Genomic DNA, 20,757 nt, shown 5'->3' with positions numbered 1-20,757 from the left:
AAGCCACTGCGGAGAATTGCGATCCTGATGAGAATCAAACTGGGGTCCTGACATTACAAATCAATCTCAGCGTCGGCTGCCATTTGCAACATACGTTATGTCATTGTATTATCCGACTAGTAGGCAAACAAGCTGCCACTCTACAAATTTCTTTCTTTCTTCGGTTCTAAGTTATTCCTTGATTCCATTCCAATCATATATCATAGTTCTGTTGCATCTTATGCATATATTATTTCTACCAGGAAATATTTTACATACGCTACATTAGAATACAATGTAATCACATTGACGTAAGAATGCAAAAGCTAGAATCGACAAAGATCATAACCTTATTACAATAGAAAGATCACGTAATAAAGTCAAGCTCATATCATATATTAATCGACTGTTTATAAATGATATCCGATAGATCCGATCTAGACTTGATGAAAATGCTATCTCATATAAAAAGCATATTCACTTGTTAGCTATCTCTTCGCGAAGAATCTCATAAAAGTGTTTTTTTCATGAACTCTATATCACAGTGTTAACTACAAGTAACTTACTGTTGGGCATCAAGTTTAGTGTTTTACATCTAAGAAAACAAAACATTAGATTAGACAAGTTTTATTAAAGTTCAGGTGTATTATTAAGGTACGTACGATTAATTGGATGTTTTGATTGTATTAAGAGAGACGAAATGTAAATTCTCTTTTTCCTATCTCACATAGATGGTTGGAAAGGATTTTTGGACTCAGTTTCCAAATAAGTTCCATGAACTTATCTATGTGCCTGCGTGTATGTTTCGTCTATCAACTTATGTAAATTATCATTTTCATATCTTTGAGAAGTTTTAAAGCATGTTAAATAATGTTACATAATACATGTCGTCAAAACACTATGTCGGAAATAAATTGCAATAAAACACGAAAATCTATTAAATTTTAAATTTATTTTTCCATTGTATTATTTGAAAAGTTCAGAATTACTTATGTATTATGTATTATGTACATTATTATGTATAATTGTGATGTCCTAATTGTGATGTCCCTTACATGACGCGTCTTTACGTACCACACCGTATGAGTGTGCGTTAGTAGATGTATAATACAGTTGCATATGTACAACTAAAACATTTATCTTACATTTATCTTTATTATTCACGTTATACGCTGCTGACATACTAGGCATTTAATGATGATTTAATCTATAAAACAGAATATATACACTTTCTTCCAAGTTCTATCAATTTTCATATTGCATGCATCTGAGACATCGATTACTATCATTGTTTAAATCATTGTTTTAATAAAACATTTCTAACAATTTTGTATCAGAGAATTTACATTACATACTTCTTTCTTACGTGAAACTTTAACATTAAAATAATTTCAACAACATTCCTATCGTAAAACCATACACTTGCCTTTAACAACTTGTTTGAATTATTAGGATCACATATTTGGAAACCATCCACGCAATAAGTGAGAGAAGGAAAAAGTTATTAAAAAAATAGGTTTCTTAAATAAACGTGCTGACATCAAACGATGGACTGTAATATGGAAACGATCAATGATCCTGAGGATATCGTTATTTCTGGCATTGCTGGTAGATTTCCTGAGTCCGATAACATAAAGCATCTTCAAGAGAATCTTTTTAATAAAGTGGACCTCGGATCGGATGACGAACGACGATGGATTCACCGTAATACATATTTATTTTATTAACAAAAGCACGTTTTTCTTTAATTGTTGTTCTAAAGGAATTGCTACTTTTTACATTGTCCACGATCCTATTGCGGACAAACTAATATAGTTTTGCTATTATCTTAAAATACCACGAAAAGAAAAATCGCAGCTGTCCATTAGAAACTTAAAGTGATATGATTAAATGCAAATAAAGCACTGTTGTTTATCAAGAGGCACGGTACCTATACAGCATAAAATATTCGGAGAATATTCTAACAACATGATTTCCATATATTCTGAGAATATTCGAAAAGAATATTCATAAACAGTTCCACGAATGTTCTAAATGTTATTGGTATGTTATTTGGTAAGTACTCAGAATATTCTAATGATATTTCAATGAATATTCTTATAATATTTTATTTCTTATAATATTTCCTACAATATTCCTAGAATATCCTATAGAATATATATAGAAACGGTCCATAAACATACGCAAAATGTTCATAAAATATGCTACAGAATATTTATAGAACATTCAGAAAATGTGAGTTTTTGTCTACTTCAAATGTTCCATGGAAGGTTCACAGAAACTCTGAAGTATTATATGAGAATATTCTAAACATTCTCCGATATTATTCTATGAATGATCATAGAACGATCTTGTGCTGTATGGGTAGTGTCTCGTGTCAAGTGTATGCGCAGCGCGAGAAGACAGAGCCTCTATTACGCGAAACGACGTTTCGAGAGACCGAAGTGATTATCAGATCTTAATAATGATTAATCCGATCAACTTCTAAGTAGGCTCAATGGATAGCTTGGGTTCGATTTGCATAAGAAAAGTGTTTTTATTTTTCTTTTACGTGTCCTACGAGCGGAAATATTGCGATGCAAATTTCGAAATGTGACGATTTTACGATTAAGATACTTCGTTTTCTCCACCATCGTCAAGTGATGGTAAGTGGGCTCGCGGAAAGACGAATAAAAAAATCTGAAGTTCGCTAGTTTCGAGGCTACATGGTTCGAAATGACACGTAAATGTAGAGTCGATAATGCTAACTTCAATATCGAAAATCATCAAATGCAAAATTGTCACATTTCGAACTTTGCATAACTTTATAAATAAATATTTCTTTAGTTTTAATCAACTCTTAATACAGTTTATACATTTAATACATTTTACGGTAGTTAAGAGTTATATTAAAATCAAAGCAATATTTATAAAGTTATGCTGTTTCTAATGATAATATCTTTTATGTTATTAAAACACAACAAATTACAAGAAGCTTTCAGGATGTATCTAGTGCATTCTGTACTTACTTTTAGTATTTGTCTAATTTTAGATAAACTATTACAAACTATATAAAACATAATGTTAATAAGTAAAAATGAAAACAGAATGCTAATATTTCGGACCAATTAAAAGATTATACATATAATTACAACAGGAAATCACCCTATCATAGTAATAGAACAAGAAAATGATGTGAGATCAATAACTTCATGTTTCAATACGAGTATTACGTTTTAAGCATGTAGTTAAAAGATATCTATTATTGTATAGACTGATTCCGTTATGATTCCACGATTTATTTCGTTGTTACAACATTTCTATTGCAAAATTATATTTGTTTCCCTGTTGCTGCGGTAAGTAATGTGTTTTATTATATTGTGTTCAAATATCAACAAAAATAGTATGTTTCAAATATCTGTAACAAAATTATCAAGATAGAAATGTATTAACCCTTTTGCGGTCGTATTAATTTTATACACAAGTGCCATGCTGGTCGGAAATAATTTTTATTGAACACTATTCGACACTAATAATATAATGCAAGATACTATATTCAAAGATTACCCAATTTTACAGTTTTAAATGCGTTTATATTTTTAACATATTCAAAAAATATATTATAATAAAATTCTATTACGATACGATTTATAGTTTAAGAACCAAGTTTGGTAGGACCAACTATTAAATTTTAGAGACTGTGAGCACTGGCCACTTTCTTATGACGAACACTGTCTATAGACAATATTAAAAATAAAAATTTATACGTTATTTCTATTATGTCATTTAATTTACAGAATACCCAGACTTATCACGACGAGCAGGAAAAGTTAACAACATCGATAAATTTGATGCGGAATATTTTGATATTCCCTTTGCCGAAGCTCATCAGATGGATCCTATGTCTAGGATGCTCTTGGAACACGCTTATGAAGCTATTGTCGATGCAGGGGTAAATCCGAATGATTTACGTGGAACAAACACAGGAGTTTTTGTAGGAGCATGTTATTCTGAAACGCAGGATGATCTTTTTTATGATAAACCAAGGGTAAAAAAATAAAATACTTAATTACGTATGACTAAATATATTGCTCCAAATGATATGTGTATTGCTAGCACCATATATACAGGGTGTTTTACATAAGGGTAAAAATCTTTCGCCCACAGGTAGAGTTCGTCAAAAATTGAATTAAAAAATCCCATATCATTTTACAATCAACCACGTAAAATGTTGAGATATTAATAAAAGAAGATTGGCGAATCAGTATGCGAAAGTCGTGCCTACAAGACTCACCTCATCGCACGTACTGATTCGCTAATCTTCTTTTATTAATAACTCGAAATTGTACGTTGTTCGCAAAGTAGTACATGACTTTTTAATTCAAATTGACGAGATCTACCTGTGGGCGAAAGGTTTTCACCCTTATGTGAAACACCCTGTATATTAATAAATTACAAAAATTTATTTCTTACGTAAACATATATAAATAACTCAACGTGTAAAATGAAAAAATATAATAATATGTAATAAAAAAGTATAATAATATGAAATATCTAACAAGTAAAAAGTATGTATTAAGTAATACAAACTTTTTGAAACAGTTTATATAAATCTATGTTCATATAAAGTTTATAGTAATTAATTTATATAATGTTTATATGAATCCGAATAATTTATATGTATATGCATTAGATATCCAATTATGCAGTTGTTGGATGTAGTAAAGCTTTGCTAGCAAATCAAATTTCATATTGGCTGGATATAACAGGACCATCTGTTTCGATCGATACAGCGTGTAGTTCAAGTTTCACAGCTATGGATTATGCATATAGAAGTATCAGGTTGGGACAATGTGATGCCGCTATCGTCGCTGCTACAAATCTCTGCTTGCATCCTTATGTATCTTTGCATTTTGCACGACTTGGTACGTTACATATGAAAATATCAGATATACATATAATTTATGATACAAACGGAAGGGATCATAAATATATTTTATTAAATTGACACAATCGCATATTTCTATTGTCACAATTTTAGGAATCCTATCTTTGGACGGACGTTCTAAAGTTTTCGATGATAGTGCAAATGGTTATTTGCGTAGCGAAGCGCTTGCGGCCGTATACTTACAAAAGCTAAAAAATGCTAAAAGAGTTTATGCGACGCTTATTTACACTAAGGCAAACAGTGATGGGTACAAAGAACAAGGCATTACATTTCCCTCGACCGAACTGCAAGCAAAACTAATTGAAGAGTTTTACGATGAATGTCATATATTGCCTTCCTGTTTGAATTATTTAGAGGCTCACGGTACAGGTACTGAAGTGGGAGATCCGGAAGAACTCAATGCATTGGATAGTACCTTTTGCAAGAATAGAAAAACTCCTTTGTTAATTGGTTCAGTCAAGTCAAACTTGGGACATTCGGAAGCTTCTAGTGGCTTATGTCAAGTTGCCAAAGTAATAATATAAATATTATATATATTACAATGCAATTCCATTAATATTTTTCGAATTTCTTATTTCCTTTTCACTATTAACATATAAATGTATGCTACATGCTACATGACAACAAAATGAAAAAGAAAGAGGAAAATATTTGTCAATTACTTGTTATAAGGTAATAATTGCAATGGAAACGGGTGTGATTCCGCCAAATATACACTTCAAGAAAATGCGACGTGACGTGAAGGCTTTGGAAAATGGAAAGTTACGTGTAGTGACCGACCCGACTCCATGGAAACCTGGTTTAGTAGGAATTAATTCATTCGGTTTTGGTGGATCCAATGTTCATGTGCTTCTGCGACCCAACCCAAAGATAAAAGTCAATAAAGGAATGCCAAATGATCACCTACCTAGACTCGTCGTTATGTCTGGTCGCACTGAACAAGCAGTCGAATCATTTCTAAATGAGGTAAATTTTGCGATAGATGATAAATGCGAGCCGATATATTAGATTGCTACAAAAGTTCTTACCGATTTGGCAATTCTTCTTTATTGAAATGAATCAATCGAGTATAAATCAATCAAAGTATTTTCCATCGTTTTCTATGACTTTTTCTCAACTTTCAACATTCGAATACCATGTCGAAAGAAGGAGCCGTCCTATAAGGCGATCCATTCATCGACCCATCAGCAGAACTTACGCACCGATCTTATTATTATAAAATTAAGCAAGTATATTAACGCAAAATTCATGTATGTTAGATCGAGAGCCAGCCAATAGATATTGAATATATTCGACTATTCCATGACATTTTTGCTACCGACATACTAAAGCACCCTTACAGAGGGTACACTATCATTGAGTCTGAAGCATCGTTGAAACCGATAAAGGAAATACAACAATATTCAGGTGTAAAACAACCAGTCTGTTTCGTGTTCTCTGGAATTGGATCCCAATGGCTTGGCATGGGTACACATAAATGCTATAACATAGATTAGAAATCTAACTGCCTATGTAAAACTAAATTTGTATTTAATGTTGACAGGACAAGCACTACTGCAATTTCCAGTATTTTCTCAAACTGTAGAACGATGCAATAAAATTTTAAGTCCACATGGCGTGCATGTCAATGACATATTAACAAATGAACAGGAAACTAACTGCAACAACATATTGAATTCACTCGTGGGCATTACAGTAATGCAGGTGATAAAAAGTTTAAATATTCTTTCACTAATTGTCTTATGTAATAAATTCTACAGAACTATGTACAAGTAATCATACTGTAGTACATAAAATTTATACATATTATATTATAGTATAAAGAAATCTTTTTTCTTTAAGATTGGATTAATTGATCTCTTAAAATCCGTAAACATCACGCCAGATTATGTCATTGGTCATTCAATTGGTGAGCTCTGTTGCGGATATATCACCAACACTTTTACCATTGAACAAGTGATGCTATCTACGTATTATATCGGGCTGGCGTTAAATGATTCAAAACTTATTTGCGGTGCCATGATAAATATCGCACTCGGTTATGAGAAAGTAAAAAGCATATGTCCATCAGATATTGAAATCTCCAGCTTTGGTCCAAATAATTGCTGCATAAGTGGACCAAAGGCATCAGTAAAGTCATTTGCAGCTAAATTGCAGGTTCGTCCTTTCTTCTTGATATATTATGTATACTATTGTAGATGAAAAAAATATTAATATATTAAAATTATTGCAGGCTAATAATATTCTTATCAACGAACTCGACTGCAACGATATCCCTCTTCATAGCCATTATCTCGTCCCTGCAAGAGCAGCGATTCTCGCTCACTTGAATAGAATAATACCGCAAACAATGACCAACAGTCATGTATGGACAAGTTCAGTTTGTGACACGAAATTATCATATGCTGAATATTTCACGAACAATCTATTAAGTCCAACGTTCTTCGAAAGAGTTATACAGTTAATCCCCAAAAACGCGATAACTATAGAAATTGCGCCGCATGGAATTCTTCAGAATGTTATGAAGGATTTTTCCGACACGAATGTCTCATTGATTCAACACCATCGCAAGGATAATGTTAAAATATTTTTGCAAGGATTAGGAAAGATATACAATACCGGTTCGCAGCCGCAACTAGCAAATTTGTATCCAACTGTACAATTTCCTGTCAGTCGCGGGACACCAATGATTTCGCCATCAATCAGGTATACTGAATATTATTTCCCAAATATTTAAGTCATGAACAAATTAAGTTATAACTTTTCTTAATATATAATTTTCATTTTTTCTCGGTTTTCTTAATTTCTTCTTTTTCTTCTTCATAAGACTATGTCTTGTTTTTCCCGTTTCACTAAGCCTCCTGGGACGCTGAAGTTCAACTCTCGTGCCATCTTTTGGCTGGTCGACCAGAGGGTCGTTTTTCTTGATTTGTCGACATATGTTAGAAGTATATTTCGTATAATGTTTTAGGTGGGATCATTCTAAGGAGTTGTATCTATCATCTTTTTTCTCATTCCAAAAGAAGATATATTCTGCTGAAAGAATTTACAACTTGTCCTTAAAAGATGAAGACACTGAATACATGAACGGCCACATAATCGACGGACGAATCTTAGTGCCAGCGATGGGATATCTTGTTCTTGTTTGGGAAACGCATGGCATGTTGACGAAGAAGCTATATTCCAACACGTCGGTTGTATTTGAAGATGTAAAATTTCTCCGAGCAACGCATCTGCAGAAACAGGGGTCTATAGAACTAATAATAACGTTACAGAAAGGTAATGCTTGTGTAAGAAATTTGTTTTACGATACTTTGATCCCATGGAACTGATTAAGATGAAATTAAATATTTAATGTAATATTTTTAACCTCATTAAAGCTACCGGAAATTTCGAAGTAACACAAGGAGGTAATGCCGTCGTCAGCGGAAAGATTCGCTTTCCCACGAATATTACTAACGAAAAAATATCATGCAGTTTTCTACAAACGGATAACGAGGAAGTAAAAGTGATGACCACAAAAGATATTTACAAGGAGCTCAAATTACGCGGATATCAATATAATGGACTATTTCGAGGATTAAAAAGTGCATCAACTATGGGGCGACAAGGACATATAATTTGGAACTCTAATTGGGTGACATTCATGGATTGTATGCTGCAATTAAAAATACTTGGTACAGATACCAGACAACTTTACGTTCCAACGGGCATACAAAAATTGGTAATTGATACGAATCTGCACGGACAATACATACGCAATAGGAAGAGCGACGATGAAGGTTGGTTGGCAAAAATAACATCATTCAATCAATTGAAAATTTTATTCCTTATATATCTTTATAGGGTTCCTTGCTAAAACATATAAGGACTACGATACAATAATATGTGGCGGTATAGAAATGAGTGGTTTAAAGGCTAGCCCTATAGCACGTCGAAAGACAACAGCAATTCCTGTTCTTGAACAGCACACTTTCGTACCTCATCGCGATGGAGCTGAGATATCTTTCAAAGATAGTGTGATCTTGTCGACACATCTCGCTCTGGAGCATCACCAAACCATGAAACCAAATATCATTGAGTTGATTGAAGATTGTGACAACATTACAGAAGAAGAACTAGCGTCTCCACTGTTCGACGAAATCTTGAGTAATTTACCATTAATTCAACCCACCATTAATTTGATTGCAAGAACTGATCGCTTCATTGGCATTACATTTCCTCCAAGTATCACAATTTCACCGACAAAAACATTTTCTAAAAAGGATAATGCCATATTAGTCACGGGATTTAATTTATTAACAAAAGACAAAAGTGAAACATTAAAGGAAGCATTACTGTCTTTACAAGACAATGGCTGTTTGTTGGTACGAGGAAAACCTGTTACAAACAGTGATCTAACAAATATTACAAAAACGTATAGTTTGGTAGTAGTGCTTGAGAAACGCATAAAAGAGAATCATCATATCACACTTTTGAAGAAGAAACGGCAGTCAATTAGGAAAACAAAAGTTGTACGCGTGAATAATTATGAGTTTTCTTGGCTGGAGGAACTCAAAGAAGGTTTAAACGCGGATATTGAATCGAGTACCGCTGCGAGAATAATATTGGTTGGTGAAAAGGATCCAGAATGTGGATTGTTAGGTTTTGTCAATTGTTTGAGGAAAGAATCCGGTGGTGAATTAATCAGAGGAGTGTTTATTCAGGACGAAAGTGCACCAGACTTTTCTCTACAGGAACCATTGTACGCGCAGCAACTTGAACTCGATCTTATTATGAATGTTTTGCATCCGGGAAAAGTGTGGGGATCGTACAGACATCTCCCGTTAAACCCACCGACATTAAAGCCCGTATATCATGCGTTTGTTAATCAAATGGTAAAAGTGATTTCTAAATTGATTTCCCTGACTTTATTATTTATCCATAACTAATTTGATTCTTTTTCTTAGGTCCGTGGTGATTTGAGTTCACTTAATTGGTTGCAAGGTGCACTTACCCCAATGGATTATCAACACCAAGATCTCGTTCATATAATTTACGCATCTATTAACTTCAGAGACATAATGATTGCAACTGGCAAAGTCAACATGGATTCATTCGCATCTCGTGGACGACTTGAGGAATGTTTTATAGGCCTTGAATATGTCGGCATCGACAATGCTGGTCGCAGAATAATGGGAATTTGCGAAAATCAGTATGTTTTCGCTGCAACTTATCCAAAAATATATTTTGTTAATTGTTGAATTTACAAGGATTACTTTTGAACATTAGTAATTCTATATTTAAAAACTTTTACATAAATTGTAAGACTACTTATCATTGATTCCGGTTTAATTTACCTAGTTTTATTTATTAATATCAGGCTAAATTACTACTTATGAGTACAAATTGTTTATATAATAATAAAAAAAAATGAAAACGATTTGTTATTTCAGATGTATCTCAAATATGCAACAAATCGATAGAAAGTTTTGTTGGAGTTTTCCAGAGGAATGGACTCTGGAGGATGCCGCGACAGTTCCATCTGCATACTGTACGTGCTGTTATGCATTATACATCCGCGCAAAAATGAAGAAAGGCGACAAGATATTAATTCACTCGGGTACTGGAGCCGTGGGACAGGCAGCAATTCACCTGTCGTTACATAATGGCTGTGAAGTATTTACAACCGTGGGCACTCCAGAAAAACGAAAATTCATAAGAGATACCTTTCCATCCATTCCGGAGAGTCACATCGGAAATTCACGCGATACCAGCTTCGAGCAAATGATATTACAACAGACCAAAGGTCGTGGCGTAGACATCGTATTGAATTCGTTAGCCGAAGAAAAACTTCAAGCGTCTATCCGTTGCCTGGCGAGAGGCGGATGCTTTCTGGAAATTGGAAAATATGATATTCTGTCCGATAATTTATTGGACTTATCAATTCTTTCAAAAGGAATTAAATTTTTCTGTATTATGTTGGATAATGTTTTCTTGGCTCCCGAGAAGATCAGAGATCATATTTACACTGTAGTAGATGAAAATCTTAAAGCCGAAGCAATAAAACCTCTTGTCAGGAAAGTTTTTCAGAAGGATGAAGTGGAGGCTGCGTTTAGATACATGGCAGCCGGAAAACATATTGGAAAAGTAAGTCAATTAATACTTAATATTATTCGCAAAGGTATTTAAAACACATTTCAAAGTATGATCAAAGCACAGCATGATATATAAGTGTATTATCGTAACATGTTGAATATTGCAATTTCAGATAATAATTAAAGTACAAGAAGAAGATGATTTTGTGAACGCACCTATTCTCGCACTTCCGCGATATTATTGTCCTGCTAATAAAACGTATGTCATCTTAGGTGGTTTAGGCGGCTTTGGTTTGGAATTAGCCGATTGGTTAGTTATTCGAGGTGCACGCTATCTTGTGTTAATCTCACGTTTTGGAATAAAGAACGGGTATCAGCATAGGAAGATTGAATTATGGAAATCATATGGAGTAAATGTTTCAACAATGTCTAACATTGACGCATCAAATACCAACGAATGTGAACATATATTAAAAACAGCAGAAATGCTGGCGCCCGTCGATGCTATATTTAATCTGGCTGTAGTATTGAATGATAAGCTGTGTCAAAACCATACCGCAGAAACATTTCAAGAGTCTTTTAAAGCGAAAGCTTGGGCCACGAAAAATTTGGACCAATTGTCTAGAAAGATATGTCCACAGCTTCGATATTTTGTTGTTTTCTCTTCAGTTTCTTGCGGCAGAGGAAATGCTGGACAAACTAATTATGGCATGGCAAATTCCATTATGGAAAGGATTTGCGAGAGAAGATCGCGAGAAGGTTTACATGGTTTAGCGATTCAGTGGGGTGCTGTGGGCGATGTCGGTATCGTAGCCGATATGATGGACGATGACAAAGAAATGATAATCGGTGGTACCTTGCAGCAGAAGATATCTTCCTGTATAGAAAAGCTGGAGGAGTTCTTGTTACAGGAACATCCCATTGTGTCAAGCATGGTTGTAGCTGAGAAACGCTCCAGCTCTTTTGGTGCAACCGATATTGCTGGTTGTGTGGCTAATATTATGAGTAAGTTATGAAGTTTTTTGCATTGAAAGTGTAATGAAAAGGTACGCAAAGTATTTAGGTATACATTATATATAAGATCTAACAACAGAAACTAAAATATTAAATTTTAATTATAGGTATAAAGGACTTGACTAGTGTATCTCACCAGACTCCATTGTCTGAGCTTGGGATGGATTCTATGATGGCCGTTGAAATAAAGCAGACTTTGGAACGGGAGTTTGACACGTTTCTTACATTACAGGATATCCGTACTTTAAATTTTGCCAAACTCAAAAAAATGTCTGACAATGAAGCAAAGAATGCGAAAGAGGGCACATCCGATCAAGATGTGAATGACTTAGCTGGTATTAAATTGCTCGTACGTTTAGTAGGCGAGGATCCATCACCCGATGTATTAGTTGATCTTCCAACAAAACAAAACAATACGAAATACGATATATTTTTATTACCTGGTTTCGAAGGTTGCGGAAATATATTTAATCCGCTAGTGCAAAAGATTGAAGCTCCAGCTACTTGTATACAGTATAGTGTGTACAACATTGGTACGAGTTTTACTTCAGTAAGCGGAATCACCGATTGTGTTTTGCAAGTATGAATCTTTTATCCTCTTGGCATATATATTATACTAGCATCTCCTGTCACAGCTTCACCCGCGATATTTGTGTGTAGAACTCGAAATGTACAAAACTTTATTATAACTTTTTCACCTGTTAGAGGTGGAATTTCGGAAAACCCTCCCTTAGTGAGAACCTACGTGATAGTAGGAATATGCCCTTAAAAGTTCAAGTCGATAGGTGCAATGGTTCGGGCTGCAAGTTGATGAATCAGTCAGTCAGGACATCTTCCTATATATATAAAAATTGCAACATGCAAATATCTATTATAATGTATAGTTGTATACATTATAATTGATATTTGCTTGTTGCAATTTACAAATGATTGAAGTAGAATAAGATACAGTGATAATATCATAAAAGAATATTTTTGAACTTTTATTTTGCTATATTACATTTTTATATGTATTTTTGTTCCTTTTTGTAGCATATCGTGAATAGTAAGAAATTGCGAGAGAAGTTTGTAATAGTAGGCTATTCATATGGATCAGTAATCGCTATTGAATTAGCGCATAGGTTGGAGAAACTAAAGATGCAGTGCCGATTAGTGCTCATTGATGGTGCACCGGAATACCTAAAAGTAATGGCACAACAACAGGTACAGTTTTCTACAATTGATGAATTTCAGAATAATATTCTACTAGCTATAATGGATATGATGCAACCGATAAATAGTGGAAAGGTATGTTATCACAGTTAACATTCCTGAAAAAGAAAGAAATGTTATAATATATAATTATAATTAAATATAATTTTTATAGCTTCTATTAGACTTGAACAAATGCAGTAACTGGGACGAGAAATTGGATACTTTTATCAGTCATGCACCTCCAGCGGAATTGGGTAAACAATTGTCGATGAACATGAAAAAAGCATTTTGCACAACAATCTACAACCATTTACTTGCTCTCCGTGAATACGATGTGACGCAAATGCCGAAAATTGCATCACCTGTAATACTTTTGAAACCGACTGAATCATCAGTGAAGTTTGCTGAAGAAGATTACGGCTTGAGTAAAGTAAGTAGTATGATTTCTCAACAATATGCTTATACATTTTATACAAAGAAACAATTTTAATTAGATGTGACTTACAGATTACAACAGGGAATATCGAAGTGCATTATGTTAATGGAAATCATATTACAATAGTGGACAGTGATGAAGTTCTAGCTGCCATCAATGGAAAGCGAATTGAAAATTGAAATTGTGAACATAGCAGAATTAAGATTGATAAATGAAAAAAATAAAAAGAAATTTAATAAAAATATATTACAGAAAGAACTATGTATTAGTTCTTTCTATAATATAGTTTTGTTACATAATGTTGAGATCCAGGAGACAAAAATAAATTCTGGTAAATGTTAGGATTAGCAATCTCATCAATTTCAATAACTTTACAAATAATGAACGACGGTTAAACTTTTTGTAAATTAATCGGAGCGATGTCGTTGAAAATATATGAAAATTATTGGAATTGGTGAGATCGTCCCTTATTTAAATTAAATATTATAGAATCTATAGAATTAAAATATAGAATCTACGATAGTTTGTTTTGGGATAGTTAAGGTACAGGGGCAGGGGCGAAGTCCCTCCTGCGTCTTCTGTGAAATCATATAATGCTACATAAGTTTTAAAGTTTCGGTAAATATTATGATTAGAGACAACGTCACTGATTACAATGATCTTATAAACAACGGGCAACAGTTAAAACTGTTTGTAAATTAGTTAGAAGTTTTTGATAATATATGTCAAGGTCAGTGAAATCAATGAAGTCGGCCCTAATCATTTACATTTTACATTTACTCAAATGTTTTATTATAATAATCAAATTAGGGCATAAGAGTAACCGCTGATAACAAGCGAGAGTCCAAAGATTAAGATCAATTTTTTAATAAAAAATTGTGTTTATTGTGTATGTTTCGGCCAAATATTAGGCCATCTTCCGCAATCTTAAAATTCTCGCACTCTTCATCCAGCCGTGAAATAACCAGAATCCAAATTCTCAATTTCAATAATCTCACTAAAGAAGAGCGCAAGAATCATCAATCATAACAATAAAATTGAAGCAATATAGGATGTAGTACATATTGTTTAAAAAAATAACATCATTATGTCACAAAGTAGTCAAGAAAGATGTGATCCCGACAAGGTCGGTAAGTGTACTGTGTTTTATTATAAGATTGTTATAGAACATGATGGTATTTGTGATTGTATTTTGTATGAATAAATAAAATATATATCCAGGAATATATGTTCTAGTACAAAGATTGTATTTCTATGTTACTGTTCGAATAAGCGCAGAGTTTGTGATATCAGATTCTCAGAAAAGAACTGCGCAACTGTATGTTGCGTTTATAGTCAGTAAACAAGTATAATATATATCGTTAAGTATATTGTGTCTAATATAATGTAACGAGAAACTAATGTGTGTTAACTCCAGAATAAATCGAGTACGAACGAATGCAAAGAACAGTCATATATGCATATCCGTTCGGTAGAGCAGTCCGGCAGAAATTGAGCGAGCCTCCCTATTCGCGCAAATTTATTGCGCTTTCTGTAATTTTGTAATTCAACGTTCCATGAAGAAATAGAGCTCAATTAATGTATCGCCGATAACTCCGCATCAAATGTTAACATATGTTACCATATGGTTGTTGCTAATTCAACTTCTCATAAGCATCTTACCCAGACAACACACACGTCTAAAATCTTAAAGATGTTGAAAAGACGTCTTTCGACGTCTTTTCGACTTCTTAAGATATAGTGTCTAAAAGATGTAGAAAAGACGTCGAAAAGACGTCTTATATCCCGATTTTGGACGTGTGTGTTATCTGGATAGATTTTCCATAGCCCAGTAATGCATATTGTGCCGATTGACTTCTCCATAGTTCGTGAACTTGAAATCGAAAAATAAAACGGAAAATAAGAGGAAAATTTGTTATATTTTTCTATTTTTCATTGCGTCAATGAACGTCAATTTTGAAAGTCATGTATAGTTATTGATGTAATAAAATGTAATACGGATGGAACTTGTAATGTTTAAATATTCTTAAAACATTTCTTCCAGAGATTTCAGTAGAGTGAGAAATACTAGAACTTATTTGTGAATTATTAATAGTAAATTATAAATTATTGCTAATATGACAAATTCATTATTTTTACCAGTGAGGTTCTTTTGCATTTTCTTTTTCTTCATGAACATTTCCGTTTTCTCAAAAGTTTTACATAACTTGATAAAATGAACGTGATTTGACTTACATCATGGCGAAAAAAAATATTGAGTGCACAAATGTAGTGTTTGTTTAAAGAAATTATGTTTTTATTACAAAAAATATTAAATACGTCGATCTTTGAAATATCAATTCACTTTTTAATGTTTTTCTCTAACTATCAACAACAGCTGAATCTCTTCTCGATAACGAAAAGTAAATAAAAACTGAATTTTTTCAACAAAAAGCATCGCATTTCGCAATTTACAAACCTAATATTTCGTCTGCGCTTCTCGTTGCCATGGAAAATTTTACTTTTTAAGATTTTTTGTCGTTTTGAGATTTTAAAGCATCAACTTTAACACTTTAAAAACACTACATATGGTGGCAAAGCTGTCAGCATAATCTCGCAAAGCAGTAGTAAACATGATGGAATCCGAAAAGCAATATATTAGATACTGCATCATGTTCGGGGTTCAATTGAAAAAAATGCTACTTACCGATCCACGAATATGATTTATTCAGCTTTAGAGAAAAGTGCTGTGACACATAAAACTTATATTCATGGATTGAACCCGATATTGATTTTGAAATCCAATATTCATATCAAAAAGATGTTATTGTGCATTCAGTTTAATATTATTAGGAATATTATAATATTAGGTATATTATAGAATCTGATTGGTATGGTATATATAGAATTTGGTCAGTTGGTTCAGAGCGTTATCAACAGCTAGCAACTCATTCGTTTGAATAATGAATTAGAACGAAAAGGATCATTTAGTAGTCAAGTGGAATTAGGCAAGTCATTCTGCAACATGACCACAACACTCGACAAGACATGTCACAAAAAATAAAGAACGTTATTTGTTCCTTGAGTGAGCAAGTTTCCCCTCGTACAACATATTCACTGAAATTATCCTAGTCGAATCACCACCTGTTTCGGTCGTTCCAACATCATCTCACTGCACACGCACTTCGAAACAGTAGAAAAACCTGAAGAAGCATCGAGGATTTTATTGACTGAAAGCCGCCATTTTTTTCTGAACGAGGATTCACCAGTTGCACGGAAGATGGAGGAAAACCATCGAAAATAATGACGAATATTTTCAGAGGATCAGAATATATTTCATTTTTCTATTAATAGACATTCAACTTCTTTAAAAAGGCATCGCGTTAATTTATACACCTAGTAGATCGAATAGGCATCCACATCAGTTCTAATTTATTCCATTTCAATCGTTGTACGTCATGTTTTGCATTTTATTGCATATATTATTTTTCTCAGGATACATTTTACATTCTAGATTACTAGATTAGAATACAATAAAATCACTTTAATGTAAAAATGCAAAAACTTGATACGAAAAAGACCATGACCGTATTACAATAGAAAGATCACATATCAAAGTCGAGCTCATATCATATTAATAGACTGCTTATAAATGATATCCGATGCTTTGACTTGATGAAAATGTCATTTCATGTGTAAAAAGTATACATATATATTTGATAACTATCTCATAACATGAATCATGACAGTGTCTGTCATGACCTACATATAGCAGGGATTTAACTACAAGTAACACACTGTTTGGCATTCAGTGTTTATTTATAGGAAAATAAAGAAATAGATCAGAGAATTTCGTTTATGTTTTGGTATATTTTTGAGATAAATACAACTAAACAATTAATTTAAAATTTTAATTGCATAGATGCTTGCAAACATTCATATAATAGAATATTGACCACCTTTCTTCCTTCTGAATCTTTCCATTGCTTTCAAATGGCAGGATATTATTCATTCAACTCCAAGTTGACCTGCAAGCTCTCTGAGTGTTTCGGACGAGTTTTCGTTGAGCAATACTTCCAATTCGTTATTCTCTATCTATTGATGATCTTATACTTTGCAAGCACCTATCGCAAAACTATAATATATACTTAATTTTAAGAATTTGTTTAAATTATATAGGATATTTAGAAGAATAAAATATTTGGAAGATAAACGAACAATAAGTGTGAAAATAAAAAAATGATTAAAAAAAAGCCTTCTTATAAACCAGCTGGCATCGAACAATAATGGATCGTAACATGGATATCGTTATTTCTGGCATTACCGTAGATTTCCTAAGACCGAGACTGAAAAGGTTAAGCATCTTCAAAAGAATCTTTTTTAACATCATAGATCTCATGTATGTAGGCAATAAACACTTAACGTGTCTGATTTGTATGGATCTTCCGACAAAATGGACAGAGCGAAAAGCGAAGTATTTCTACCAGGAATGGAAAGTGCGGAAGTATATTTAATCCACTGGTACGAAAGATCGAAGCTTCATGTTTATAACATATTTACAACATGGAACGTACAACGTTAGCATGAACTGTACTTCAGTAGAGTACACGAAATCGCTGACTGCCTTCTGCAAGTATGAATCTGTTATCTATATATTATAGTCATATTTACATATTACAATATGTAAGTGATGAAAGTAAGATAAATATGGTGTAACATTTAAAAACTCAAAGTACTTTTATGTATTGTATTAAAATCTTTTCTATCTAAGTCTTTCATAGGATGTATGAAACAGGTTTTTCATGTACATGGAAAATCTTATATTCTAGAAATAAAAAATAAAATGAAGAAAAAAATAAAAAATTTTTATTTTTGGGGGAGGGGGGAATAGGATGTATGAAACAGGTTTTTCATGTACATAATTAGAAAATATTTTAATGAAATTTAATTTTTGTTTGTAGGGGTAAATGAATAATTATATTGTGAATAATATTATACTATAAACAGTGGAAGATTTTTATGCATAGTGATATGATGACGTATTCAACAGTTTCAGCATATTCTTGAAGGAAATAAGTTGGGACAGAATTTTGTAATGATAGGCTATTCATTTGGTTCAATAATTGCGATTGAATTAGCACGAAGATTAGAAGCAATGAATGTGCAAGGCCGTTTAGTACTCATTGATGGTGCACCTGAGTTGAAAGCGATGGCAAATCAGTACTTACATTTTACTACGATTAAAGGACTTCAGAATAATGTTCTCCTAGGTATAATGGATAATTTGCAACCAGCTAATAGTGGGAAGGTATTGGGTCGTCCGGAAAGTTCGTGCCGATTTTTAATAGATGGCGTTGGAACATGTCTGAATATATCAATGTTATTGAAAACATTCGATTTATATACATATGCTTAAAGGTGACATTTCAACGCATCTTTAGGAAAAAAGTTGTTTGAGATAAATTGATTCGTGTCAGTTTTGTACTCTTTTGAAGATGGAAGAAAATAAAGAACATTTTAGACACTTGATGTTTTTCTATTACCGGAAAGGCAAAAATGCCTCACAAGCAACAAATTCGATATGTTCTGTTTACGGAGAAGGCGCTTTAGCTGAAAGAACCGTACGTAAGTGATTCACTAAGTTTAGAGCTGGTGAGTTTAACCTTAAAGACCAAGAACGCTCGGGCAGACCCTCTACTACTGATGATGACCAAATCAAGACACTGATCGAGAATAACCCGCGCTACACGACACGTGAATTAGCAGAGATACTGAAAATATCGAAAACCACTGTCCACGATCATGTAGTGAAGCTTGGTTACGTAAGTCGCTATGATGTATGGGTTCCGCATAATTTGACCGAAAAAATTTAATGGATCGCATTTCCATCTGCGACTCGCTGTACAAGCGCAACGAAAACGTACCATTTTTGAAGCAATTAGTGACGGGTGACGAAAAATGGATCATTTACAATAATGTAGAACGAAAAAGATCCTGGGGTAAGCGAAATGAACCAGCATTAACCACTCCGAAAGCCGGCCTTCATCCAAAAAAAGGCATGCTCTGTGTCTGGTGGGATTGGAAAGGAATCCTATATTATGAGCTCCTACCACACAACCAAACGATAAATGCAGATAAGTACTGCTCGCAACTGGACGAATTAAAGACAGCGATTCAGAAAAAACGTCCAGAATTAGCTAATAGGAAGGGCGTCGTGTTCCATCAGGACAATGCCAGACCTCATGTTTCTTTGACTACCCGACAAAAATTGTTGGAGTTTGGCTGGGATGTGCTACCTCACCCACCGTATTCACCAGACATTGCACCTTCAGACTTTTACTTATTTAGGTCTTTGCAAAATTCTCTTAGCGGCAAGAACTTCAACTCTTTGATCGACATAAAAAACCACCTTGAGGAGTTTCGCCGAGAAACCTAAAAAGTTCTGAGAGAATGGAATCTTCCAGTTGTGTGAAAGATGGACAAAGGTATTGTAATTAGGTTAACTGCACAATAAGTTAACTAACTTGATGAGATTTAAATGAAATTATATGACTTTATTATTTAATAATCTCTTTACAAAGAAAACTCTCTATTAAACCAAGAAACAAATCGGAAACGAATAATAAAAAAAAATCGCGACACTAGCGCTGCACATCGGCATAAACTAAATCTTATATAGACAAAACTCAAACTAAATATAAATTTGAATGCATGCAATAACTTTGTTTAACACTCCTCCTCATTCAAATATTATAATAAACCACAACACGCTCGTAATTTTATAATACGATTAGCTGATAACGGCTTTGTCAATAAATCCGCGATCATATCCTCTGTTGGGCAATAAATACATTTAACTGTTCCTTTATCTACGTGGTCCTTAACAAAATAAGTATGCACGTCGATGTGTTTTGACCGACTTGACAACTTTTCTTCTTTGATTAATTTTAAACAACTCTGGTTGTCCTCGAAAATTGTAGTTGGGTCCTTTTCTGGCTGTTTGAAGTCCTTTAATAAACGGCGAATCCATAGTGCTTCACTGCTTGCTTCTGACAATCCTATGTATTCAGCTTCCATGGACGATTTAGCTACGCAAGTTTGTCTCTTGCTACACCAGCTAATTGTACTACCGAAGTATTTAAAAACGTAGC

The 20,757-nt window shown here is 33.5% G+C and overlaps 1 protein-coding gene across 1 annotated transcript; it reads left to right on the top strand.

The window, feature by feature from the left end:
* Positions 1 to 239: 239 nt before the first annotated feature.
* On the top strand, positions 240 to 14,865 carry LOC105286065 (fatty acid synthase). The gene is made up of 20 exons (XM_026968270.1): positions 240 to 633; positions 1,432 to 1,683; positions 3,756 to 4,006; positions 4,652 to 4,883; positions 5,000 to 5,418; positions 5,579 to 5,872; positions 6,166 to 6,373; positions 6,450 to 6,610; positions 6,749 to 7,063; positions 7,140 to 7,612; positions 7,878 to 8,185; positions 8,287 to 8,688; positions 8,753 to 9,783; positions 9,856 to 10,100; positions 10,342 to 11,035; positions 11,157 to 11,988; positions 12,105 to 12,577; positions 13,030 to 13,284; positions 13,364 to 13,621; positions 13,699 to 14,865. Exons 2-20 carry the CDS (start codon positions 1,527 to 1,529, stop codon positions 13,804 to 13,806), a joined length of 7,116 nt encoding a protein of 2,371 aa, XP_026824071.1. The 5' UTR covers positions 240 to 633; positions 1,432 to 1,526; the 3' UTR covers positions 13,807 to 14,865.
* The last annotated feature ends 5,892 nt before the right edge of the window (positions 14,866 to 20,757 follow it).

Source organism: Ooceraea biroi, chromosome 3 (genome assembly GCF_003672135.1).
Source record: "Ooceraea biroi isolate clonal line C1 chromosome 3, Obir_v5.4, whole genome shotgun sequence".
Taxonomy (NCBI): Eukaryota; Metazoa; Arthropoda; class Insecta; order Hymenoptera; family Formicidae; genus Ooceraea; species Ooceraea biroi.
Note: the sequence above shows the minus strand (reverse complement) of the source record. Positions and strands in the feature narration are given on the sequence as shown.